Below are 26314 nucleotides of genomic sequence, written 5' to 3'. Positions count from 1 at the left end.
TTCTTCGTAACCAACAGTCCAATACTAACTAGAAGATATCGAGACCATTACTATGTTGCAAACACAGAGACGGCCATACCACCACACCACCGTTGCCGGAGACAACCGCACCACCGTTGCCGGATACAACTGCATCACCGTCTTCCATTGTTGGAGAAAAGCGATTGAAAGGAAAAAAACCACAAAATTCACATGATATGTGTATCTGAGAAAGAGTGAGAAAGAGAGAATACATGGTACTTCAACACCAGATACCACAACAACACAACACTAATTTAACGATCCGTGTGGTGTACTGAGTAAATTCGTGTGGCGCACAAATCATCTCCCTAAAATATATGTAAAACCGCAACAAGATATACTCCACACCAGGAAAAAAAATAAAGAAAAGAACATATCTACAGCTAGAATTAAATGATGGAAAATAAGGTTGGAAGTCTAGAAATCATACACAGCCTTGAATGCTCCTCTCCCCAACATTTCATTATACTGAAGAAATAAAACACAAAACAGCTAAGAAACCCGGTGACCATCTTCTCCCTTACAAAAAAAATAAATAAATACATTGGGGCTCAATCATCTATTAATCATACAATAAATATTAAAAAATTAGTACGGTTCTATACCTAAGCTTAGATACATAAAGTCACATACTCATTTTCTCATTTATACTAGTCTAAATGGGGACCAAAGGCACTAAATTTCTCTGAGTAGCCTCGTTTACCCTTTTTAATATATTTATACACCATAATTACCATAAAATCAGTTCAACTTGGCAAAAATTATAGCGCCTCTATATTTGTTAATACATAATTATAGAAAGAAAACCTATATAAACATTAAATGATAAGGAACACCTATATAATAATCATAAGAGAAAGCAAAGGAAATTAGAAAAATACCCGAATGTAACGGTTTCTAGGGCATCTTTCGACGACATCAGGATCCTCAATTTCGGATTTGGGTTTCGAATTGAAATTCAATCGGGGAAATATTAGCTACTCCGTAATGTAGGCTGCTAAGGTGGTGTTTGTTTGAAAATCATAACTTAATCAAAAATACTTAATCCAATAAATCATTAAAAGTGTTTGTTTTTTTAATAAACAAAAATCAATTTTATTAACTTAATTCATACAGACATTATTTATCTATCCAATCATTTAATTAATTTCATAACACACTCCAAGTTGCTGGTTTTTTGGATATGTATTTTGAACTTTTAACAGTAAAAGGTTTCAATTATTTAATATTGTATTTTAGTGGTTGGGCTAAATATAATTCATCAAAAATAAAAAAAAAATGCTTCATTTTAAATTGGAGAATTTGATCAACAACATCCGTAAATTCAGAGATTGAGAAATTTAAGGGTATATAAGTCTTTTTGTGAATTTAATGTAATTAATAGGCTACATTACCAAAGTAGCTGATATTTTATTGACTATAGATAAAAAAAGAAAAAAAAAAACCTTTTCCATTCATTTTTTAATCCAAAACTATCCATCCCGCCAAGATTTTTTCATTCGTTAGATTACATATTGAAGTTGTATTAATTTGTAGGGAAAATTTCATATATATCCCATTTTAAAGACATAATTACATATATGTCTTAGATGTAAGTTTTTAATGCATAAATATAATGCTTTGAACGCATGCTTTGACATATATGTAATTATGTCTTTAAAATATGACATATATGAAAATTTCCCTTGTAAGTATCTATAGGTTGAATTTAATTAAATTGGGGCGTACTTCCCATTATAGCTCAGTAGTTGAGCACCAGCTTTACATGTTGAAGGTCTCGAGTTCTAGATCCCCTGTTACGAGCAAATGATTCACACCTTTCAAAAAAACATTGAATTGAGGTGGTGCTTATAGATTAATAGTAAAAGGAACCAAGCAGAGTGACAAAACCAGTGGGAGTATGGATGGATGGATGTATATGATGACGGGGTTTTACATATATGGGGCAACCGACACATTTTATCGGTTTTTTCCATTGGCTTGTACCGGTTCTTGGTTTTATTGTACTCTATCCATTGGCAAGCGTCAGCATTTTACATCGGTTATATATATCTGCCAAACTAGACCGATCCATGTGAACGTTGAGAGCGTGATATGTGACCATTTTTTTTGTTCTTGTGCGAAAAATCTTCCTCATCGGAAACCTAAATTTTTTTTTTTTTTGGGGGGGGCGGGGTGTCTATTTTGAGGCAAATACTATCGTTTTCTTGGCTTGTATTGCCGGAATCAATGCCAAAAACGATTTGTTGATGCTCCTAACGTACAACACCCTTATTCCGGTGAGATTTGAAACCCCTTTTTGGAGTTTCTTTTCATCGCTGGCCAAAACATTAACTTTACGGCTACCCCTTTTTTTGGCAAGGTTGCATTCAACACTTTTCATCGCCCCCTTGTATCGTTGTTGCTGTTTTTCCGGTGACCCCTTTCTTGGGGTTTCTGGTTGTTGTTACTGTTGCTGCATGCTTTTCTGGTGACCTCTTTTTTTGAGGTTTTTGGTTGTCTTTGTTGCATGTTGGTCGGCTACCTCTTTTTGGGGTTTCTGGTAACATTCCTTCGGTTTTCCGGTGACCCCTTTTTGTGTTTTTTGGTAACATTCCTTCGGCTGGATACCTCTTTTTGGGGTTTCTGGTTCCTGCGGTTTTCCGGTGACCCTTTTAGGGGTTTTTGGTTACTTCAGTTTTTCGTCGATCCCTTTTTGGGTTCTCTGGTTAACTGCCGTTGTGGGTTATGCTTATGATTATATGTATATTTATATTTAATATTGTCGTTAATTGCATGTTTGTGATTAGCTTGGTAGTGTTAACTTTTTGATAGTGTTGTCGAATTTTTTTTTTGTGGTAGTGTTGTCGTCTTTTGTTACATTAGAACAATATGTGGCCGAAAAAGTAGTATTATGTTGGTGATCATATCGTTGAACAATTAGGTTGCCGGTGTTACACTATATGGGTGATGATGATACAAAATATTTGTAAAAAGGGGACTCGGATAATCCGGACGTATCTTGGCGGGGTAAAACTTTGGGTTGGCAGTCATGGGTCATTTCTACTTCCGAATTCCCGACCCTCAATTTCTGGGCCCAAGTATTAACGGTTATAAAAAAAAAGTTGTTACTTTTCTAAATTCTGGCAACCTATTAATTTTTCTGGCATTGGCATTTTGACAACTATTTGCAAGAATTGTCTTATTTCACCCTTTGTTTTGGCTTGTATTGGAAAATTTTTGCAAGAAAACCAACCGGCCACATGACGACGTCTGATTGGTTGACCTACTTGTCGAAACTTGTCAATTTGCCAATTTTTTACTCTGCATCCAAAAAAAATAATTATATGATAAGTGACAAATTTTGTGGGGAGATCGGAAGCCTAGATTGACGATTTGCGTAGTATGATTGACAATTGTAGGTGAACGTTTCTAATGATAAATGGGGATGGATTGGTGATAGAAATAAAGTCTTCACGGTCAAGAGTGTCAAGAAATTCATTAGGACGATACAGATTAGGGGTGAGCAAAAACCGAACCGGAAAACCAAAAACTGAAAAAAACTGACAAAACCAAACCGAAAAAACCGAAAACCGAACGAAATCCATTGGTTTGGTTTTCGTTTTCTAAAAACCGAACGGATCGGTTCGGTTTTCGGTTTCATATGCCAAAAAACCGATCAAAACCGAACCGAACCAAACTAAATATATTTTAATTTATTTTATTTTTATATCATATTACATTTATATTTATTACTTATAGTTTATAAATATGTTAATAATTTAATCTTTTTATTGTACAAATCTATACAAATTGTATATTTTTAATAAAAACGTGCAGTAAAAACAATTCGTTTTATAAAAGTTATACAAATTTTAACACCTAAAAAATATAATTACTTAATAAAAAGCTTCTCGGTATTTGAATTTTTATATCATATTTTTTTCTTAACAATTGAAAGTTAAATTTATAACATAATATTTAAAAAAAACTTAAAAAACAAAATTTATTAAAAAAACCAAAAAAAACGGTAACCGAGAAACCGAAACTGAACAAAAACCGAATCCAATGGTTTTGGTTTTCTAAAAACCGAATGGATCGATTTTGGTTTCGATTTTAGGCAAAAACCGAACCAAACCGATCTATACTCACCCCTAATACAGATATTAATTGGAGGTTCCTGTTTAAATGGGCTAAAGGGATTCCTAAAAAGTGAATGGGGCAACTAAAATTGTAAGGGACCAAATATGCAATTTACAAATCCAAATCCCTACATTATATAAATCTCACTTCAAAAATTGTTAGTTATTGCCTATATGGCATGCTTAAAAATGCAAGAAAGCTCAAAAATCATTACAATATTGCTCCTTGAAGGTCTACGGATTAGTTACTTTTATAAGAAGTTTAAATTTTCGAAAACATATTAGTTATCCTTACAAGAAGTTCAAATTTTCAAAAATTTGAATATGTAACCGTTCGTGTATTGTTTGTGGCGGTTACTTCCTTGCATGTCTATGTCTATATAAGGTCACTTCCATTCAGTTTCAAGGCATTTTAAAACGTAAACACATAACAGATCAATTTTAGCATGGCTTCACTAAACCATCTTTCAATTAGAAATTTGCGTCCAAATAATAAGCCATGTACGATAACGGTTAGAATTTGCGGCTATGGAAGCAACCTCTATATGGAGATGTTAATAACATAGGTAGTATTGAGATGATCCTCATGGATGAACATGTAAGTATTCATTGTTTGTGAATTTTTCTTTTTTGATTAGATTACTTTTTAACATAACTTTCTTTCGAATTTATAACTAGCTTTTTAACATTCTAATGTATAAACATTTTCTTTTTGACAGTTTGATAAAGTGGTTGTTGTTGCAACAATCGGTTTTATTCCAACCAACCAGTTATGGTATTCAATGGAATGTGTGAACTGTTCTCAAGAAGTTAAGTTGACCGATCTCTACATGGATGCAGTCGACGTTATTGATGTTTTAAGGGACAACAAAATGTGGATTTGTTGTTCATGTAACAAGGAAAGAGTTCTCATCAATCCTAGGTATATATTTATATTTCATATTAAAACTCTATAATCATTAAGTTGTGTGGTAAAATTGTATCTCTGTTTTTTTTTTATTTATTATTTGGGTAGGTTTAATGTGCAAGTTAGGATTGTAGATGCCACTGGTGCTATTGGAGTTAAAATAAATGATCAACAAATTTCAAATCTTATACAAAGAACAGCCTATCAAATTTGTGATGAAAGTTATAAGGTATATTTGGTTTATTTTAGTGCTAAATAAGACTTTTCTATGCATTTTAAGTCATTAATTTTTTTTTAAATGGTCATTAGTTGTAATAGGAGTACATTTACTTCGTTATATGCATGCTTGAACTGGTGTTAAAGAAATTATTTAAGGTTATAACGCATCCATGTGGGTCTATATATCAAAGTGGGGGAAAATTCATAATACCTATCACATCCAGGTAACCAACATAATCCTTCTTATATGCGCCTACTATGGGCAATCCATTTTATAATTTCTCTCCGGCGTGCAATGTACGCGTTTTAAGCCCTCGTGTATCATTAATAAATCCCAAAGTATATCTAGCATTCTTCTTCTTTAAATTAATCAACTCATAAGAATATTTTTATTATGTCCAACTCAGTTATATTTATTCATTGATACAATATTAAAATAAAGTTTAAGAAAAATTATATAGGGTTATCCGTGCATCGCACGGGGTCTAAGCACTAGTAAACTATATATACTCCCGCTACATAGAGACCTTATCGACATTCGATCATCGTCTCACACCCTAAAAACACAAAATTGGGATTTTTGCTGTAAGATTTCTTCGAGCTATTTATTTGCATATATAATCTAAATTAAATGGCATTATGTGCTACTAAACAACTTTTTGTATCCCAATTTGAACCTCAATCCAATTCATGTTCCGGTACGTAACACATGAATTTCATTTTTATTTCAATTTCCCATCTTTCCTTTTTCTTTATAACTATTTATTTTATGTGTATATGTAGCATATATATATATATATATATATATTCAACTATTTATACGTAAAACTATAAAAATGTAACATATCTATAAATATTGTTTGGACAGATATTGATGTTGTTGTTCCTCCAGACCCACTGGTGATTCGTGCCAAGATAAAATCTGCATTTTCTAAAATCGATAAATCTTGTTTAAACGGCGTTATACAGTTCTGGGAACCCGTAAAACAACAGAGGGGGAGACGCCTGCTCACGACTTCTGGTCAACCTTTTATATATGGAGACCCTGTCGTAAATTATCGAAGATATAGGATACTCTCCACGTTATACCGATATAATATCGATGATTATGATAAAGTTATGAGTTATAGTACTAGTAATAAGCCTCCAAAAGTTGAAGAAGTAGAGAATAAGAGTCCACCCCCCCCATTATAAGATCATACACGGTCCCCCTGCCACAGTGTTTCTTAACTGTTTACCAGACGTTGTTGTGGATGCGAATCTTGATTGCCGAAAAGGGTGGGCTCCATTGGTTGATATTGCGTTGGGTAATGAATTGACCTCTTATATCATTCTTCCTGTGTTTTATCCTCACAGCTCTAGCTCTTGTGTCGGTGTTGTTGAGTGCTTTGTCGAGCCTGTTGGATTTTTTGGAATTTTCCAAGACCTCAAACAAGCACTAAAGGTATACGTCTTTCTTTTTTTCTGCTACAGACCTGTTTTTTGGTTAGAATGGTGATTATTACAAGGAAATTGCAAAACTAGGAGAGTCAACCATATGATAGCAAAATTAGTAGGTCCAGTCCGGGTTTCCGAAAGTCGGGTGTTTGATTAATGTTAAGAACGAGTGTTACAAGCTCAGGGGTTGGCTTAGTGAGGAGGACTTGAATTTCCCAAACTTGGGTCATGTTCTCTCCCTGCAACTCTGCCAGATCATTGTCAAAATTCCATATCGGTTAAGAGCCCTGCTTCTAAAATCCAGGATACGATGAGGACTGGATAGGGCATAGCCCGAGTTTCTTAAACATTACATGCCCTGAGTTTCAGAATCTCCGGTCTTCAACACCTTGCCAGACTTTGTGTCTAGTTTGTAGGGAGTTACAAAGCACACGCCATCACCTGGATTTCCTAACCACTAAAACATGACATAACCCAGGTTTGCCAAACTCGGGATTTCCAGTTCTTCAAATCCCATCTTTGACTGCCTAGTTTTGCAACTTGTCTTGAAAATATTACTGTTCTTCCAAAAAAATCGGTTACCCCACAACGGTGAGTCTTTGAACCATATGTATGTGGGCTATATCGGGTATCCCATGACCGTTCCCACTTTTACCTGGCTGCTGGCACCCCAAGATGTTTACTTAAGGGAGATTTGAACTTAAGAACTATTATTGGGGATATCAGGGCACTGGACTGCTAGGCCACCTTGGTTTTGGTCTACAATCTTGTTACTTTCATCTAGATAATTGTTAATGAATAACGTCATTTACTATAGTTTGCTTTACATGTCTTTGCAGAGTTCTGGTCTGAGTACGTTTTCTGTACAACAATTTCCGTTATACAAGGTAAATTTACCCAAAACTACCTCATGTACACCAATGATTAATTCAAATCTTCAATGAAAATACATTGTGTGAAGCAACAAAAAAGGGTTTTGTTTACAAAATTTGAAAGTTGCATCCTTTTTTAAACTCGTTTAGATATTGGAAATACTTAAATACTTATATATGTATATAACAGAATACACCTTGTCTCAAACACGTCACACATGAAATTTCCGAAGTATTAGAGATGGTTTGTGAATCACATGGCTTGGCTGCTGCTCAAGTTTGGATCTCTAATGGGAATGAGGATCATGTGCCCTCTAAAATTTATTTGGAGGGTACTCAAAATAAACCATTTTTTGCCGCCAGATTGGTTGGTTATTGTGCTGATCCGGATGTTGACCCTCCTTTGTATTCCGTTGAAGGTTATTATGACATATGTGATACGCTTCCTTTGGAAATCGGGCAGGGACTTGTTGGGAAGACACTTCAAACTCATACACCTCACTTCTGTACAAATATCTATGAGGAGAGTGTTATGGAGAAAATATGGGGTAAGAAGGTGTCAGATAATTTACTCCCTGCCGCTGAATTTTGTAGCTGTCTTGCTATATGCTTGAGGAGCACTGACACTGGAGATGACGTCGATTATGTGTTTGAATTCTTATGGAACCAAAGGCGAAACTATCTAATCTTGCTGGAGTCACTATTTTTAACACTAAAGAGATGTTTGCCAAGTTTTAAGTTTGCTTCTGGCTCTGAACTTGGCGATGAATTATCTGTTCTAGATGTTGAGAATTCTACAGGGAGTGGAACAGGATTTTTCAATATTCTGGAAGGAAACAGATTCTCACCAGTACCTAAAGCATTGGAAGAAGCTTGGATACGAGTCCAAGAGGACTGCATATCTTCTTCAAATGTGCTGAATTCAATCCCATTACAGCGCAAGGACCCTAAACAACTTGAAAGATCTCTCAATGAAGCTACAAAGAATCCCACTGGTAATCATGATTTCCAAATTACTTGATTTACATAGAAAAGAATTAATGGGGGATATTTTTGGAACGAGGCTGTTTGGGAGTTTATATCTTTTTAAGTGCTTATGGCTAAAAAGGTTGTGTAGGAAATATTTAGCATCGGGATTTCCCTTGAAATGAGCTACAATGCACCTGATATTGTGTTTTGACTTTCAAAAAGTGCAATAAGCTATTTTAGGCTACACTTTCTTGTGTATCAAATATCCAGGATTAATTCTTAGTCTAGTTCTTCTCTATTTCTTGATTTAATTAGTTTTTACAGATTCTTTTTCTACATTGTAACATTCAATTTCTTGGTATTTCAGGGTTGCAACGACCAAACCTTTTGAAGAGGAAGTTAAGTGACATGTGTGAGAGTCAAGGTGAATCAAAAGAAGATAACAGAACAACTCAAGATGTCTTGTGCGTTGAAATAGAGTATGCAGATGGCATGTTCAAATTCAACCTCCCAACCTTATTAGCAACAGTTATGGTTTTTAAGAACCAAATCAAGGAGTTATGTAAGTTAAGTCCCGGATCTTACAAGCTTAAGTACTTGGATGAAGATGGAGAATGGATCTTAATGAATTCTGATGAACATGTAATGGATTGCATTAGAAGTAGTAGAAGTGTAAACGGTACTAATATCCGGCTGCGAGTGCTACCATTGGCACAGTAATATATAGAATCCAAATTGTATCTATGAGACCACTTTGAGTCATCTCATTAGAAATTAATGTTATATGTAATTTAATGTTTTCTTATTGGAGAGTGATAAATTTAAAACAATTTTTAACTATTCACAACAATACATGCTTTATACACATGAATATTACGATATTGGTAATGCCAAGTATAAATCTGAACAATGTAAGCATGTAACGAGTAAATTCAAAATTGTGCTTGACATCACTGAGTCATACCAACAGGAGTATAGTTCTCAATTTTAAAAGTACGCAACTCCTCTTTTAAATGGAGAGAAATCCTTGTTTAGACTATGGAATAAAAATCGAACCTTCAACATTAAAAGCCAAGAAAACTTCTAAAAGCCCTTGGTGTGATAGGTGGCTGAAGATACCATAAAAAAAAATGTTATATGAGCTGCTTTAGCAGAAGCTCACATTGACCTAACAAATATTTGTACACTCCACAAGCCTCTTTAAAAAGTACCAGGAATTACTATATATAGCCACAGAGAAAAAAAAATTAAAAATGAAAGATTGGGATTCTCTTTGAACATTAATCAATAACATAAGTTGTTCCATATTTTCTTTACAGGGTGTTAATACCATGTACAAAAACAAATAAAAAAATTGCAACTGTAACAGCATTAAGCTTCACATTCATAATGCTTTGTTTCAAGAGATTTGATGGGGCTAAATATTTACGATGTGAGTGGTACCACACACAAACGAATATGGGTGCTATCTGCAAGTCTCAAAGAGCAAATGCTATGCCTTACATGTTCATCAGATTCCATTGCGATCCACACTTGATGTTCATCAAAGTATCTGAGTTTGTAGTGCCCATTCAACTCAAACCCCTTATCGATTTCCTTGTTCACAACTGCTAGTGTTGCTGATGAGACTGGGAGGTGGAATGTGATCAGATCATTTCCATACTCTGCTTTTATAATCAGAATTTCATCACCTGGAGACGTTTCGCTATTGCCATTACTCATAGCGGACTCTTCTATAGATTCTTCAGACTCACATAAGTCACTGAACTTTCTCTTCACTTTCTTTCGGCCTTGCCTATCTGAAATGACAAGAATACTGTATTAATATTTGTAAGATGTATGTAATACCAGGAAAGGAAAATGATTTTCAATCATTGATGATGAACTTCCTTAGATATATCTGCTATATATGATAGTGTAGCATTGGACTATGTAAAACAAGTCATTTACAAAGCAAAAGATAATAACTTTACCATAATGGTTTCTTGCATCTCCTGTACTGGCTTTTCCAAATTGTTGTTTGACATCATTGTGATGTAATGGGATTGGGGTTGTATTGCATTTCACCTCCATAGACAAAATAAATTCCTTGGCCATGGATCTCTTTTCTTCTTCCTATGCTGTAAGGACATGTAATTCATCACCAGATTGTGTGCCAAAGGAAAACGTGAAACTTGGCAAATACCTCTTTAGTGTTACTAGCAGTGATTTATACACCATATGATAGTTTCGCTTTCGGGGCCACAAAAATTCAAACACATAATCAAGATCTCCGGTGTATGTGCTCCTCAAACATATCGTAAGACAGCTACAATTATTATATGAAGGGAGCAACACCAACAGCCCGTTCTCACTCTGCTCATCAATATTTCGGCAGAAGACTGGTTCATGAGTTTGGAGTGTTTTCCCAACAAGCCCATGTCCAATTTTCAAAGGAAAATTATCACAGCCATCATAATAATCCTTGAGAACATCATCCAGATTAATGCAATGTCCAATCAACTTGACTGCAAACTTTTGTTTAGTTTGACAATCATCAAAAGAAGATGAAAAGGGAGCACGACTTTTTTCACTTTCCTTGTAAGGGATCCAAACTTGAGCAAGATTTAGGTAATGCGATTCACAAACTAACTCTAATGCCACTTCAATCTCACCTGTCGCACGCTTGAGACTGCTTATAGCCTGTTACATACATGTGGGCGAAGTATTTACATATATATCTAATTCCTTACAGATACACATTTGATACAACAAAAACCAGAAAATAAAAAAGGCATTAACTTTTTTCAGAAAGCCTTACCCTGTAAGGCGGACATTGATGTGCATGAAATGTACTTAGACCGACTCTCTGCAAAGAGATCCAAGTGAATGAAATAAAAATGTCACAATCTATCATACAAAAAATAAGCCAGTTTAAGGAAGAAGTGGTGGAAACAGATACCTCGAGTGCGATTCTCAAGGCATCAAAAACTAGAACAAGACCATTTGACGGCTGCTTCTTCATACAACACTCAATTACACCAATGCAAGATGTTTCCTTTCGAGACAAACGACGATATAAGACCGGCAGGAATAACGAACAAGTCAACCCACATTTCAAAGCAGAATCCACCAACGGATTCCCCTGCCGTCGGTGAACACTTAAATCCACAACTATCTCTGGCAAACGATTCAAGAATGCAGTAGCAGCATACGCACTCCTAGTACTACAACTAATAATACTACCATTCCTAACATCACCAGCATTAGCATAATTATTAATAATAATACAATACCGGTGCCTTATCGAACAATGCCGATAATCCAGCATATTAGATTCTCCAAGTTTCTTAAAAGGTTGATTAAAAGTTGAAAGTAGACCATCTTTAAGTGCCCAAAACTGAATTAATAACCCATCATTATTATCGTTTATATTATCAAATATATAATTAATCTTCTTGTTAATAACTTCTCGATCATCATCTGCACACATTTATTTATAAAGAAAGGAATTAGTGCATACGTTTTGCAAATTGTGAATATCTAACTCTAACAACTTCATCAGCTATGTGTAATCTAATTATATATATAATGAAAAGTTAGGTTAGGAACTCAAAAATTGCAAGAACCTTTAGGAACTTTTTAGATCAATCTATACCATTGATAATCTTTTACATGGTGATTGTTTTTTGAGTTATTTAGGTGCAATTTTGGATTTTTACAATTATGTGGAGACATGGATTTTCATCGGTAATACAATTATGCAGAGACATAGATTCTATGAGCATATGTGCATGAATAGTGCTATGAGCATATGTATGCAAGTATTTTGTAAATAAATGTTTCATGAGATAGTTGGTGACTTGGTGATCAAATGTACATGGATAGTTATATGAACATTTATAATCAATTATATAGTCATATTAACATGTGTAAGCAATTATATAGTAAATAAATTTAATCTAAAGAAGTTCCTAACGGTTCTTGCAATCTTTGGGGTTCTTAATATATGATTTCCCTATATCTATACTCCTTTATAAAAATTATTACACCCGCCATTTTTGGAAAGTGTTATATAATAGTTACATACGAAAGTACGAAATAGCCCTTAATAAACACCCCCCTATGGAAAGAGATTTTAGGAATTACCAAATTTTCCCTTAAAGAATTAATTTACACTCTAAACCTTTATTTTAATAATTTACACTCTAAGCCTCTATCTTCTAAAATATTTTCGCTATCACCTTTGCATCAACCTACATCACTCGACGCCACCCCCGCCGCCACCGCCGCCGCCACCGATAGTACCGTCACCGACAACACTAAAACGTCATTGCCACCGCCACCGCCGCAACGTGCGGGTACCATGCTCGTATATACACAAGGTTGTAAATATCGCTTTTCGGTATCATCTCGGTCAATCACCAAGAAGCGATATATCAGGGACATATCGTCTCGGTCGACCATCGAGAAGCGATATATCGGGGATATATCGGCCGAGATAACCCCGATATATATATATATATATATATATGGATATATCGTCTCGGTCGACCAAGAACCTTTTATTATAACTTGATGTTCATATGTGAATGGTAGTATATGTTAATAAATTCGTGTACATATGAACATATCAAGTTATATCTTATATTACCTATATTCATATATGAATAGTTCTCACATGAACCTTACCTTATACATATATAGGGGGATGGTAATATCAGGCTGTAGGTACCCAAGCTTAGGTGTGGAACACTCACATATTGTTTTTTTAATCCATAAAATTCATGGGGGGCCAATCATTTATCCATTAAACAAGAAATATTAAAAATTTTGTATGTAAGGGGTTCCACACTTAAGCTTAGGTGTTGAACAGCCTTATATTCACTTTTCCCTATATATCTATACATACATACATACATATATATATATATAGGGTAGAGATCCAGAAAGAAGGTTCTTAAAGAGAGAAGGGAGAGAAGGTCCGTTTTTTTTTTTTTAGCTTGTTTTTTTGATTTTTTTTTATTTTTTCACTTTTTTCATTCTTTTTTTAATTCACTTAGTCCATAAAAAAATTTTAAAAAAATTAAAAAAAATAAAATTTCTAACCCGAGTTAGTGAGTTATACATGTAAGAGTACGGTACGGGCTTCGCCCTAAATGATATTAATAAAGGGTAGCTGGTGGGAATGATAGGTCATAGAGGGTGATAGGTCATAGGGGGTGATCGGTGATGGAATGATCTACCTAACGGGCTTCCCCTTATTATCATGGCTCCGCCATAGACCGAGAGGTTTCGCCTATAGCCCTTTGAAAAAAAAAACATTTTAAAAATATTTTTAAAATTTTTATATGGAATTAGTTAATTAAAGAGAGAATGAAAAAAGTAAAAAAAAAAGAAAAAAAGTTAAAAAAACAAGCTAAAAAAAATCAAAAACTAACCTTCTCTCCCTTCTTCCCTTAAGTTACCTTCTCATTTGATCTTTATCCTATATACTTTTCACAACGACGAACTAATGTATCGAATCTACTAAAACATACAGGTAAACCTTTGATGTACGAGGGACGGTTAGGTACACATTAATAATACTCGTATATTAAAAATAATTGAAAAGCAACATACAATTAATGAAGAAGCTTGAAATTGAGAGGACTTACGGTAAGATGATGATGATGATGGGTTTTCCTTATTTCGGCAAGGTGCCCTTATCGACTTTTTTATTATCATGTTCCTTCCCTATCTATCTATCTATTTTTAAAAATAAATATAAATACTGTAATAAACAAAGCTCTAACCTTTTATATTGTTGTGTACTTTTCAAGAGGAGAGACCATCTAAATATTTGGACACTTTTCCGGGACACTCTTTGGGTTGGTTAGCCGGGGGTTGAGGCTTAGATTGACGCTACCCGCATTATATGGGGCTTAGAGTTTAATAAATACTTAATAAGAAAATCATGACTTAATTAGGTAAGTTACCAAAAGTGTTTACTCACATTATTTATTAATTTTGTCATTTTATTAATTCAACGACTTACTAATTAAAAAAACAAGCAGATTCATAGAGTTACTGATTTCATTTTACAATGACTAGGATTTATGGGGCAGTTCTTTTCCAAATATGTGAGGTAGGACTAAATATGTGTTTAATAATGAAGAGAATCTTTATTTATTTATTTTTATGATTTTTGAGAATTTTTAAATTACGTGTTAGATTATATGTTTTTTTTATTTATTTATATGTGAAAGGTTATAAAAATATATGTTGCAAAAAAAAAAAAATTTCAAAACCTTATGTATAGTCCTTTGTTCACATACGAACAAAAACGTAAACATTCACAAGTTCATAAAAGGCCATTTGGAAGGTTTTTAAAAAAAATTTCTTCTACAACAAACTTTTTTATATCATTTTTCATGTGAATGGAAAAAAAAATCTAGTCTAATACATAATTTGAGAGTTCTCCTGGTTGTAAAAAATGATTTTCAAAATAAAAAAAATCTAATTACGAATAATTGATCAATGGTAAAAGAGTAAATTACACTTTTCATCCCTGAAGTTGACACGTTTTTCACTTTTGATCCCTAAACTTTAAAAATTACAACTTTGACCTTAAAGTTGGTCAATTTTTTCAATAATCGTCCTTTGGCCTTACGGCGTTAAAAAATGGTCGTTAACGTACGCACGTGTTAGACACGTGAGGGCACTAATGTCAATTCACCTTACACCGAGGGACGAAAAGTGAAAAAATAACTACCTGAGGGACGAAAAGTGAAAAAATAGCTACCTGAGGGACGAAAAATGAAAAAATAGCTACTTGAGGGACGAAAAATGAAAATCATACAAATAAATTTATTCTTCCATTCTTTCTTTTCCGATAGAATTTTCCGACTAGACATTTATTTCCGCTTACCCCCGCGCCTATCCAATCACCATCACCTAATAACCACCAACAACAGTCGCTGCTACCAGCCACCGCCGTCTGTGACCAATACCAGCCATTGCCGTCTGTAACCAATACCAGCCACCGTCGTCTATAACCACCACGAGCCACTGCCACCCACCGCTGCCTATAATTACCACCAGCCACCGCCACTACAATCAACATCAGCCACCACCGCCTACAATCACCACCAGTCACCGCTGCCTACAATTACCATCAAACACCGCCGTCTACAGTCACCTCCAACCACCGCCGTCTACATTCACCACCAACCAACCGCCGCCACCTAGAATCACCACCATCCACCGTCCCCCTTTCAATTAAAATCAAAATTTAGAAAAGAAAAAAAAAAGATTGGTATAAATGATCGGAGAAGATGATCGGAAAAGAAAGAATGGAAGAATAAATTTATTTGTATGATTTTCATTTTTCGTCCCTCAAGTAGCAATTTTTTCACTTTTCGTCTCTCAAGTAGCTATTTTTTCACTTTTCGTCCCTCGTGTAAGGTGAAATGACATTAGTGTCCTCATGTGTCTAGCACGTGCGTACGTTAACAGGCATTTTTTAACGCCGTAAGGCCAAAGGACGATTATTGAAAAAATTGGCCAACTTTACGGTCAAAATTATAATTTTTAAAGTTTAGGGATCAAAAGTAAAAAACATGCCAACTTTAGAGACGAAAAGTGTAATTTACTCATGGTAAAAAATTAAAAAGGTAAAACACGTTATTTATGTGTTAATAATTAATTGGAATAAGTGTATTTTTAGATATATTTTTAGAGCTATCTAACATTACTTTATTTTTTAACATTGAGACTAGCAATCTTTATCCTATATAAATTTACTGGACCTGTTGATTACATTCATATTTGCTTATATCACTATGTGTAACTATATGATGTGATATTTTTTTTTTTGTTGAACGGCATATGATGTGATACTTATATGTTTATCAGGCATGTTTGCAATTTTGGTCATATGGTTTACATGTTTTGTTATGGTCAGTTATGCTAGTATGTGTTTTTTTGGTCATGGATGTTTGTATATGTTGTAGACGTTTGTATATAATGTGTTTTTCTGGTTAAAATTGTTGTATATGTTTAGTAGATAAAGGAAGCTTTGTATATATCACACATGAAAGTTGCGTATGCTTCTTGTGCTTAATATGAATGCATGTATGTTTTTTTATGTTTATGTTATATATGTTGTAATACGATAATATGTTTTGTCATTGTCTTTTATTGTAATTTATTAATGTAATATTGTTCTGAAGTAAGCAATTTTAATAGACTTATAAATATATTTAAAAAAATTAATTAACTAAATGGTGAAAAATAAAATAAAAAACTTTTCTCAAGTTAAAAGATACAAAGTGTAATATTTATATTTAATTTAATTTAACTATTTAGTGGGATTTATTAATTTATGAAATGTTAATTAGTATAAATTAGTGATGAAAGATAAAAAAAAAAAAAAATTAATTAAATGTGGTGCCACTTTGAGTTTCGATGATTTGGTTGGGACTAGGGAGTCCAAGATGTACTTAGTACAACCTCCTCATCCATGTATTCATCTTGGCATCTTGCCATCTTGGACTACTATATGGATTTTAACTTTCAAAAAATATGAAAAAAACTAGTTGTGTAGATGCAAGTATGTTGAGTTCTGAGTGGGTAATTTCAACCCATTTAGCCTCAAAAGGGAATAAACTCAGATATACTCGTGCTACTTAACCAGGTGGAATGGATTGAAAGTTTCGATAAATCTCGTATGGGGCATTCTGCAGGACCCTAAGCCTGTACTCAACATGTTTAACATGTTAGGCGACCTAAAACTCTACGTAACTAAATGGGTGTTGGGTCAATCGGTTATCCAGCTATCTTTCAGCATGTTTAACCCGAATTCAACCTGCACTATTTCACACAACTTGGTACTTTTTGGTATACATATGTTTTATTTCTTTTAATATACCTTTCAGATTAAACGGATCAATGCCAAGTCAACCCATCTGACTCAAACCGACTGCCATAATATTGTGTCAGGCCCCCGTCCCTTGATTCTTGTTAGGTTGGTGTTGTGGCTAATATTGCCAACCTGACATGTATGCTTTCACATGAACCCATTTTGACCAATTATCCAACCCGTATTACCTACTTATGACTTATCTTAGACCATATAGCTAGACCACACCTTTATTATATGCACAATCCTTTCCACGTTTTCATCCTGTATTAAAAACAATTGGGTACTTGGGGTCACCCCAAAACTTGTAGAAGCATTCATGACCCCCTGCAGCCCTGCAACAGCTATGGTTAACAAAAAACCGAATAAACATGTAGAATCAAGTAAAACGCAACATAAAAGCTTATCAAGTTGCATTACTCATATATACAGAATCACAATTGTCAAATCATTAAGACTATTTACAACATTTGATTAACAAGAAACCTAAGAAACCCAATAAATGCTGTTCACAGAGTTCCATTATCTTCAATACAGGCTCCACAGGACAGAGTGACAGACGAATCGACAATGAATGGGAAACCAACAAATAGAACACTTTATCAACATGAAATTATTGGATAGGAAGAACGCTAAATAGACATTCCATACACTTGCATTCATAGGTGCCATAACTGAAAGGATATATTTATATATGACTAACAGTTACTACCAATTTTCTTTGACAATCTTTGACTTCTCAAGAATGAATTTGCCTTCTTTGTACTTTTGTGTTTCCTCGTAAGCCCGTTCATATTTCCATCCCAAAACCTCACGGCAATCAGAGCAGTAGACATCAGCGACTGTGTGGAGACCAGTCATGAGATTCCTATCTTCTTTAGGTCCCATTGAAACATTCATAGCATGAGAGAACAAAAAGGCTCTACCATGTCTTCCCTAAAATCAATTTTAATGAAAAATTAACTACATTGATAATCCAGTTCCAGATATCTCCATAGTAAAGATCGTATAAAAACAAGAAAAAATCGCATCTTTTCAAAAGTCCATACACATTGCATAATAACTAAGCATAGGCTTTTTATCAAAAATCATCCTTTTACTAAGAGCCCATCTACCAATTGCCATGGAAGTATATGGTTTTTGTTTACAAATGGGTCTTAAACAGACATACATATGTAACTTAAGTGAGTGTCTGGATAAGAGCTTTAAAGATTTTATGTGATACTAATCATACTCAGAGTATCAGTTGCAACAACACGTGCTATATAAAATTGGGTTTGAAAGTGCTTATCTTCTTGGAAGATGTAAAACTATATGATCAGATGTAAGTGTTTGGCTATTCTGACTATATAAGAAACGAGTAGATGAAAAGATCAAAAAAAATAAATTCTGAAGACACAAAAGGTAGAGACAGTTGGTGAAACGAAAATACAAGTATTTTTAAGTTCTAAAAAGGTGGTAAATAAGTCATAACTTCTATCTGTTACGTTTGCTGCAGGTTGCTTCTAACTTACTGTCTCAAATTCTCAATCAGATAATCAGAAGTAGCATTTGTTATCCACACATTAAGTACCGATTATGGCAACATCAAGTTGCAGTAATAAGATAACCTGTTCCAAATATGTAAATCCAAACACTCCTTATATAGAAAAAATTAGGAGCTATATTCTTAACCTTTCCATGCATTCTCATATCACTAAGACTATGATGATAAACATTATAACTGTGAATATATTCAAACTTTTGTTATAACAACTTGAGCTCTCAAAGCACAGTTTTACTCACACAAGTCATCTTCTGCTTAATATATTACCCCATATATCTATCATCTTAATCACAACTTTCCACTAGTACTTAAATAAACACTTAAATAACCAATCCCAAACACCAGTTTTTCATCTTTAACATCCACCAGACCACCAATATGCATTCAAAAGGGAACTACAATTCAATGCCTATTATTTACATAAAATTACATGAACAATCAAATAAACAAATTCAAGAACTATACTAAAAACAACTTCATCGAATACTTAAAAGGAAACTTAGTCTAACAACCATCAAGTTTGGGGAAAGAAAAATCTGAAATTAGATTTCTCACCTGAAAAGCTTTAGAAATGACATCATCATGAAGTGCAACATGGTTTCTACAATTACAACAACTATACAATCTTGGTCCAACCATATCAGCCATTGATGATCACACACCAAAAAACAAAATTCACTCAACTTTCTTCTTTCTCAATTTCGAATCTGTTATACACCCAAGTCAGATATGAAAGAAATAAAGCAAAAAAAGATCACTTTTTTTAATTTATGTTAACAAGAAATCTTGATGCATAACTTGCACGCACTTCTTTGACTAAAGTTTGTAACTTTATTATATAAAAACATAAAATACAAAATGGGTATCTACTAATGATGTAATTAAGCTAAAAAAATCATTAAAAAGATTAAAATTAGGATCAAAAAAACATATATTTGACTAAAGTTTGTAATTTAATTATACAAAGACATGAAATCTGAGATGGGTAATTACTAATTATGTCATTAGGCTTAAAAATCCACAAAAAAGATTTAAATTGGGATCAAAGAAAAGATACCCAGTAACAGAAAGAAGCTTGCAAGTGAAGAGCATAAGGATCTAAAGTGTGATTGCAAGTATATATAAGTATTTGTATTGTATATATAGGTATAGTATTGTGTGTGTGTATGTATGTATATAATTGGCAAGAAAATGATGACTTTTGTTTGATTAGTTAATAGTAATCTACACGGAAACTTTCAAATCTGACGTGGGTATTATGAATTTCAAGAATTATGGAATTTGTGGGGGAAAAAATGATATAATATACGAGTAGTGATGATAAAGAAAGAAAATAGAGAGTGTCGGGTTTTCTTTGTTTGGACTTGATGAGTTGTACTGGATTTTTAGTGATTTATAAACTGTGATTTTATTTTTATTTTTGCTTTGCCGACCCCTTTTAAATTAGGATATTTATCCATTTGTCTTGCTATAAGTTTTTCATTTTTTGGACCATATTTTGCCCCTCATTATTGGGGTTGCATGAAATTTGTTGGTAGGTGTATGGATTAAAACCATAAAATACCACTAACAAAGGAAGGTGGGAGATGGTACACAAACCTTTTTATCAAAATAGTTTAGGACGAAAAAACACTGTTAAGTGGTCCATTGGTCTTGTACCAATATGAGGTAGTGATCGGTTGTCTTGCCGTCTTGGACTCTTTGGATATCACCTTGTGCCTTGTGGTAGTCGTGCCCAAAATCGGTTTTTGGCCAACCCGACCCATACCAACTTTGGTCACTGTGACTAAAAACCGGGTTTGACCAACCGGTTTGAAACCAGTTTTTGTTAAAAATTGACCTGGTCTTTTTTCAAATTTTTTTCCAAAAAAACAAAAACGGCCCAATATTGACCGGTCCTAAAATCCGAAAAAAAGAAACCGGGTTTCAAATCGCCGAGTTTTCCAAAACCCGAATCGGTTTTGGTCAACCAGGTTTGGTTTCGGGTTAAATTTTGGGTTCGAGTTTTCTTTCAGACCCGTGAATACAAACTAAACGTTTAGCAAGTCGTTTATAAATGTTCAATTCGAAGTTTGTTTAACAAACCATGTTTTTTTCATTAAGTCCATTTTTAGGAGAATTAATTTAAGTCGGTTTGGCCCATACCCCGCATGCAATGTTGTTGTATTGAGTCGGTTTGGCTCCTAAGAAATTAAGCTAAAATAAGCAAAATAGAAAGAAAAAAAATAACAATTTGTCCATTTTGAACATGTATATTTTATAAGAGAATGAATTGTAGGAATTTACCATGCAAATTATGTAATATAAGTTGTAAAATAGATCAAACAAGGTAAGTACTAAATGTTTGCTTCTTAATGAACATCATTAATGTTGATAAATACTACTACAAAAAAACAGCATTACAAAATGTAGAAACACTTTAGGTTAGGAATAACCATTGTTAATGTTCAACCAAACTATGAAAACTTCATAATACTCTATCTTAATTGGTATAACAAGTTCCTTATTCTCAATGAACTTTTTTAGTTCTATCTTCACGTTCCTCATAACCACCTATGACCTCAGAAACCATCTGATTCCCAGGAGATGAAATATATTGCACATTGCACACACCTTTAAATAAGAATGATTTGTCGACTTTGACCATTTCTTATAAATCTTCATATGTTTCTTTAATATATTAAATAGTGAGTGGTTCCGCTTCTAATTCCCTCACCTTGTCTTGCCCTGAAAATCAAATATACAAAATAAACGACTCAACAACCAAGTTTTTTCCAAGTAAAATTGAGTTTCAAAATAAGTAATGGCGTAAATTAAAACCAAATATAGAGGTTGAGAACATACTTGATCTTTCTGCAACACCCAAGAGGCGCCTTTGCAACATAGATGCAAGGAAGAGGAAACCAGAGCACATTCCGAACATGACAGTGATTGGGAATGCATCAACCTTTAAAAGAAAAAAACAATTATTATAGGTTTGAGTGAGTGTGTGTGTGCGCGCTTAGTATAGGGATAGAGAGCTTACGTTGTAAAGAACAATGCATACAAAAATGTTGAGCGGTATGCGGAAAAAGTTCATAATTGTGCTTCTAGACTCCTCGGGAATGTATTGGGACCTCATTTTCATTATTGATGGCCAAAATAAACCAACACATGCTTCAAATACACAGAATCCGATCAACTGGATGCATCCTGCAAATTTTATGCTTCCACCCTTTTCCGCAGAAGGAGCCACCAAAAACTGTTGAAAAAAAAGTCAGTCAACTATATTTAATCTCCCACATAGCTACTCTTATTAGTAGTTAGAGGTATCGACTTTAACACATTTAGAGAGAAAAAAAAAACAGGTCAACGAGGTAAGCTTTTGAAACTTGGTTACAAAGAAAACATATCGAATGTGCAATCAGGTCAAAGTGACCTAAGTATATAGCTATTCAATGATATTCAAAACATTGGTAATTTATAAAGCTCTAGATATAGGAACAAAAAAAAAGGTGAATTAAAACAGCACATTTTTTACATGTATTTGAAATTATCTGATTTAGCTTGTTCCCAACCCGTGAAACAGGCCCATTAGCCACCTAATTAATATATACAAACAAAGCCTAAAAGGAAGGATGTCACATACACTTGTGATAACAGGAAGCAAGAGAGATGCAGAAGAGATGACAAAAACGACTTGCATGTAGCTTTCAACTTTAATTGATGAACGTGCCAGAAGCCTAGAAGCCAAAGAGCTTCCCAACATGGAGGACAGCATGAAAATAGAAAAAATGAAACCATGTGGAATGTCTTCACCGTTTGGGCTCAGAGCAGGAGTCCACAAAAACACAAAAGTGTACATTGAACCTTCGAATAGGGATTGAATCGCACCCAATAATGCTATCTTTTCATCTGATTGACAAAAGAATTTACAATATAAGATGAAAATCTAGGATAGAGATAAAGGTATAAATATTGGCCTGTTCACTTATGAATGGGTTGATTGAGGTTATGTTTTATTTCGAATAGGTCAAATGGGTTGAACAGATCAGATATCGTCCAAATCTTTTATATGGCTAAAACTTCCTAAAAAATATGATCATTTGACACACTATTCATTTAAAATAGCAGAAACTGTTTCAGGTCTGCCAGAGACACACCTGGCCCGTACCAAGAGTACCTGTTTTGACCCAAACCCATTTTGACCCATTGTGCAACCCATCCAACCCTCGGACTTTTCCCACTCTATAAAGAAGATTCAAAGAGAGAATAACCAGATGCAATTGCCACAGCAGCTCCCCTGAATTGGGTCATTAAATCCTTGCTTTCTGATGGGTCACCGTAGTTTTCAGACCATGATGATATGATAACAGCCATTCCTATGGCAAGGAAGATGGAAGCTGCATCAAATGGAGCCACGGGTCCCATAGCTAGTGAACCGACTAACAGATTTCCAAATAAACCAGCCAAAATGGCAACAAGCCCGTTCCCAAGAAATACTGCCTTGGAGAACGTAATTGATAGCCATTGTTGCTCAAAACCTCTCTAACAATGCATCAAAAATAAGATAAGTTAGAAGCGTTTCTGATCTATATAATGTCAATTTAAAGTTACACTTTGGGCACACTTTTCTCCTCTAACTCTCTAAGTAATATGATCTTACTTATAGCATATTACATAAATCCAGTCACTAGGGTGTTCATTGTAATGAGTTTTATTGATTGGATAAACAGATTATGCTTCTGACTATTAGATTAATGTGAATAGAAATCATAGTAATCAAATATTAATTTCTGGACTCTTCCTCCCACTTCACACTCATTTTTAAGTTTCAAAACAACATACCACTGATTATTTGATCTCTATTATTGAATATCAAAGAATCAATTTCAAAACATAAATCCAAAGACTATCTTCAACAAGTCAACTTGAAAATGATCTGATTCTGATTATTCATCATTCAATATCACCTAATAAATTTTGAAACACACAACAAAATATTACAACTTACCTTGTTGTGTTCAGCAACTAGCCATGATTCAAAGGCTGAGAAGAGGAGAGAAGTGGCAATTCCTCCCAATATACGTCCCACCATCAGAACTTTGTACTGAGGTGAATGCTTGGTGATGCAACTCAAGATATAAGTTATGCAGTAAGTAATTGAAGCTCTTTTCCGACCACTGAATTTAGCACCACAAAATTTGAATTAAATTTGGAAGAATCGTAGCTACTTAAAGCTTAAAATAATCTATTGAAACTGGATGAAGGGAAATGGGAAATTACTGTTTATCAGCTAGGGATCCAACGATTGTCCCAAACAGCATGGAAGATCCAAAGCCAGCAATAAAAAGCTGCCCAATATCTCCTTTCCCGAAACCATATGTGGTGTAAAGGTAATAGACATATGGCCCCTGTAGCCAATCACCAGCTACAACCACAATGAAATGAGTTCAAAAAATTATATGTAACACTAACTTATATAATATGCATACAGCTAAAAGCGATATTTCATTGGTCCAACTTTAACACAAACAAGTTTGAAATTTCACAAAAGTAAATTGCAAGAAATGCAATGTACGATTCACCTTTTTAGAGATAAATTCAACTTAATTCTTTAGCATCATCTAATTTGATATACTTACCGCTTGTTACTGATTCATGCTTTTGGTAACCATATAATGCAACAAATTGCATAAGTTGGTAAGAGACGGTACATTTGGTTCTAAAACAAAATTCGCATCCTTCAGTGAATAATGTATAGTAGTACATTGTGTTTTGTTGTTAAAACATCACGTAATTCATTTACTCATTCTTATAGCTACTCAATCAAAAAGTAATTCTAATATTTGAAACAAACTTAGATAATAAACAAGTTGATTAGTGAATCAATAACTTGTCATCGACAATTCAAGCATAATACACTCATCTAAGTGTAACAATTAAGTTTAAAACATCAAAATTATCTACATACTAGCTACACATTATGGATCCCAAAACTAAATCCAACTATTTCACTTAACAATACTCAATCCAGCCATGAGTAGAGTATGGGGTGGTAGGCTGTAGTCGGTCTTATGCTTACAAATGGACAAAGAGTAGCTACACATTATGGATCCCAAAACTAAATCCAACTATTTCACTTAACTAAACAAAAGATCTCAAATATTAGTACCCTGGATCCAAAAAAGGCCAAGACTTTATCAGCATATAACATAAATCTTGATTAACCCAGATCCAATATCACCTCATTAACACCAAATCCAAAATGGGTCAACTCAAATTAACACCAATGTGCAAGAAACAACAACACAATTATAAATTAAAAAATAAATAAATAAATAATATATACATATATACAGATAGATATAGATAGAAATATACCCATCATGAGAGAGTAAACAAGGAGGTAATTGTTCTTGAAAGAATTGAAAGCAGAAGGAGTATTGATTCTATCTTTATTGTTCTTGCTAAGCTCCAATGTAGCAACAACAATGGCTAAACCACCAAACACTATCAAGTAAAAAAGCTCCATTTTTGTCTTAAGATCTTGAAATTATGATCAAGATCTTGATCTGGGTATTTATAGAAAGTGTGTGTGAACAGAAAAAGTGAAGACCACACAGCAAAGCAGAGGGGATCCTTTTAACAAAAATCTATGTTTTGAAATGAAAAAGGATGACAAGATATATGTATATGTATGTGTGTATATATATTAATGAGAGATGGGATCCAAGACTATGGGCCTGTTAACAATTGTAGCCAAAGGGTGTCGGTAGGGTGTATATTTTTTTATTATATTTTGTGTATATTTTTATGATTATTGTTTTTGTTTTCTTGGAAGATTGCAAAGAGATATTATTAACGCGTATATCTTTCAGGAAATAATTGAAAATTGTTTGTTGGTAATTGAACAAACCAGAGGTTTGTTTAGATTTAGAAGAAATAGTAAAATATCACTATGAGGTTTGACAATCGTAAAATCGGTTGTACATTCACTAACGCTAGTAAAACCTTGTACATAGAATTGATATGTCAATATCTAATCTTAGAGCAAAAGATTTTTTATTCAAAAAAAAAAAAACTCTAACTTTATATTTCCTTTAGAGTTCGAACGTTTCTCGGGATTGTTAAATTATTTAAACTTAGAATATCCAAAATATCTAATATACTTTTATGGTTTTATTTTAATTGGTTATTTTTATATAAAAGAATATTAAGGGTATGTTTGTTATTGAGCTTTTAGGAGCTCCAAACTTTAATCTTTTAAAGAAAAACTCCTATTTAATTATAAGCCTTATTCAGTTATTTGGTTAAACTAACTTCAAGCTTTTGGGTTGGATGAAAAAGCATCTAACTCCA

General features: G+C 33.8%; 4 protein-coding genes across 5 annotated transcripts; 1 reads left to right on the top strand and 3 right to left on the bottom strand.

The window, feature by feature from the left end:
* Nucleotides 1-5899: 5899 nt before the first annotated feature.
* On the top strand, nucleotides 5900-9353 carry LOC122593988 (protein NLP7-like). The gene is made up of 6 exons (XM_043766463.1): nucleotides 5900-5966; nucleotides 6137-6403; nucleotides 6510-6712; nucleotides 7545-7592; nucleotides 7768-8572; nucleotides 8914-9353. Exons 1-6 carry the CDS (start codon nucleotides 5900-5902, stop codon nucleotides 9264-9266), a joined length of 1743 nt encoding a protein of 580 aa, XP_043622398.1. The 3' UTR covers nucleotides 9267-9353.
* A 442-nt stretch (nucleotides 9354-9795) lies between these two features.
* Nucleotides 9796-12155, bottom strand: LOC122579038 (protein NLP7-like). Its single transcript, XM_043751126.1, has 4 exons — nucleotides 11488-12155; nucleotides 11347-11394; nucleotides 10520-11228; nucleotides 9796-10345 (listed from the first exon to the last, which is right to left on the bottom strand). The coding sequence occupies exons 1-3, from the start codon at nucleotides 12016-12018 to the stop codon at nucleotides 10662-10664; spliced, it is 1146 nt and encodes a 381-aa protein (XP_043607061.1). The 5' UTR covers nucleotides 12019-12155; the 3' UTR covers nucleotides 9796-10345; nucleotides 10520-10661.
* Nucleotides 12156-17811: 5656 nt separating this feature from the next.
* LOC122578847 (protein yippee-like At4g27745) lies at nucleotides 17812-20168 on the bottom strand. 2 transcript variants are annotated; one of them, XM_043750898.1, is made up of 3 exons: nucleotides 20031-20168; nucleotides 19529-19680; nucleotides 17812-18363 (listed from the first exon to the last, which is right to left on the bottom strand). In XM_043750898.1, exons 2-3 carry the CDS (start codon nucleotides 19619-19621, stop codon nucleotides 18136-18138), a joined length of 321 nt encoding a protein of 106 aa, XP_043606833.1. In that variant the 5' UTR covers nucleotides 19622-19680; nucleotides 20031-20168; the 3' UTR covers nucleotides 17812-18135. The 2 variants fall into 2 exon arrangements, with proteins under 2 accessions (XP_043606833.1, XP_043606841.1); XM_043750906.1 differs by lacking the exon at nucleotides 20031-20168 and having other exon boundaries at nucleotides 19529-19845.
* Nucleotides 20169-21307: 1139 nt separating this feature from the next.
* LOC122583869 (molybdate-anion transporter-like) lies at nucleotides 21308-25694 on the bottom strand. Its single transcript, XM_043756246.1, has 8 exons — nucleotides 25337-25694; nucleotides 24239-24383; nucleotides 23967-24135; nucleotides 23230-23500; nucleotides 22602-22867; nucleotides 21999-22214; nucleotides 21818-21920; nucleotides 21308-21700 (listed from the first exon to the last, which is right to left on the bottom strand). The coding sequence occupies exons 1-8, from the start codon at nucleotides 25485-25487 to the stop codon at nucleotides 21654-21656; spliced, it is 1368 nt and encodes a 455-aa protein (XP_043612181.1). The 5' UTR covers nucleotides 25488-25694; the 3' UTR covers nucleotides 21308-21653.
* Between the last annotated feature and the right edge of the window lie 620 nt (nucleotides 25695-26314).

Source organism: Erigeron canadensis, chromosome 1, assembly GCF_010389155.1.
Source record: "Erigeron canadensis isolate Cc75 chromosome 1, C_canadensis_v1, whole genome shotgun sequence".
NCBI lineage: Eukaryota > Viridiplantae > Streptophyta > Magnoliopsida > Asterales > Asteraceae > Erigeron > Erigeron canadensis.
Note: the sequence above shows the minus strand (reverse complement) of the source record. Positions and strands in the feature narration are given on the sequence as shown.

Coding starts and splice junctions, on each gene's coding strand:
- LOC122593988 (XM_043766463.1), top strand. CDS start 5,900: ATGGCATTATGTGCTACTAAACAACTTTTTGTATCCCAATTTGAACCT. Junction 6,713..7,544: donor ACCTCAAACAAGCACTAAAG/GTATACGTCTTT, acceptor ATGTCTTTGCAG/AGTTCTGGTCTGAGTACGTT. Junction 7,593..7,767: donor AACAATTTCCGTTATACAAG/GTAAATTTACCC, acceptor TGTATATAACAG/AATACACCTTGTCTCAAACA.
- LOC122579038 (XM_043751126.1), bottom strand. CDS start 12,018: ATGTGTGCAGATGATGATCGAGAAGTTATTAACAAGAAGATTAATTAT. Junction 11,395..11,487: donor CCTTGAGAATCGCACTCGAG/GTATCTGTTTCC, acceptor ATCTCTTTGCAG/AGAGTCGGTCTAAGTACATT. Junction 11,229..11,346: donor ATCAATGTCCGCCTTACAGG/GTAAGGCTTTCT, acceptor TGTATGTAACAG/GCTATAAGCAGTCTCAAGCG.
- LOC122578847 (XM_043750898.1), bottom strand. CDS start 19,621: ATGGCTGATATGGTTGGACCAAGATTGTATAGTTGTTGTAATTGTAGA. Junction 18,364..19,528: donor TCATTTCTAAAGCTTTTCAG/GTGAGAAATCTA, acceptor AATTGATTTTAG/GGAAGACATGGTAGAGCCTT.
- LOC122583869 (XM_043756246.1), bottom strand. CDS start 25,487: ATGGAGCTTTTTTACTTGATAGTGTTTGGTGGTTTAGCCATTGTTGTT. Junction 21,921..21,998: donor TATGCATTGTTCTTTACAAC/GTAAGCTCTCTA, acceptor TTTCTTTTAAAG/GTTGATGCATTCCCAATCAC. Junction 21,701..21,817: donor GGGTGTTGCAGAAAGATCAA/GTATGTTCTCAA, acceptor TTTGATTTTCAG/GGCAAGACAAGGTGAGGGAA.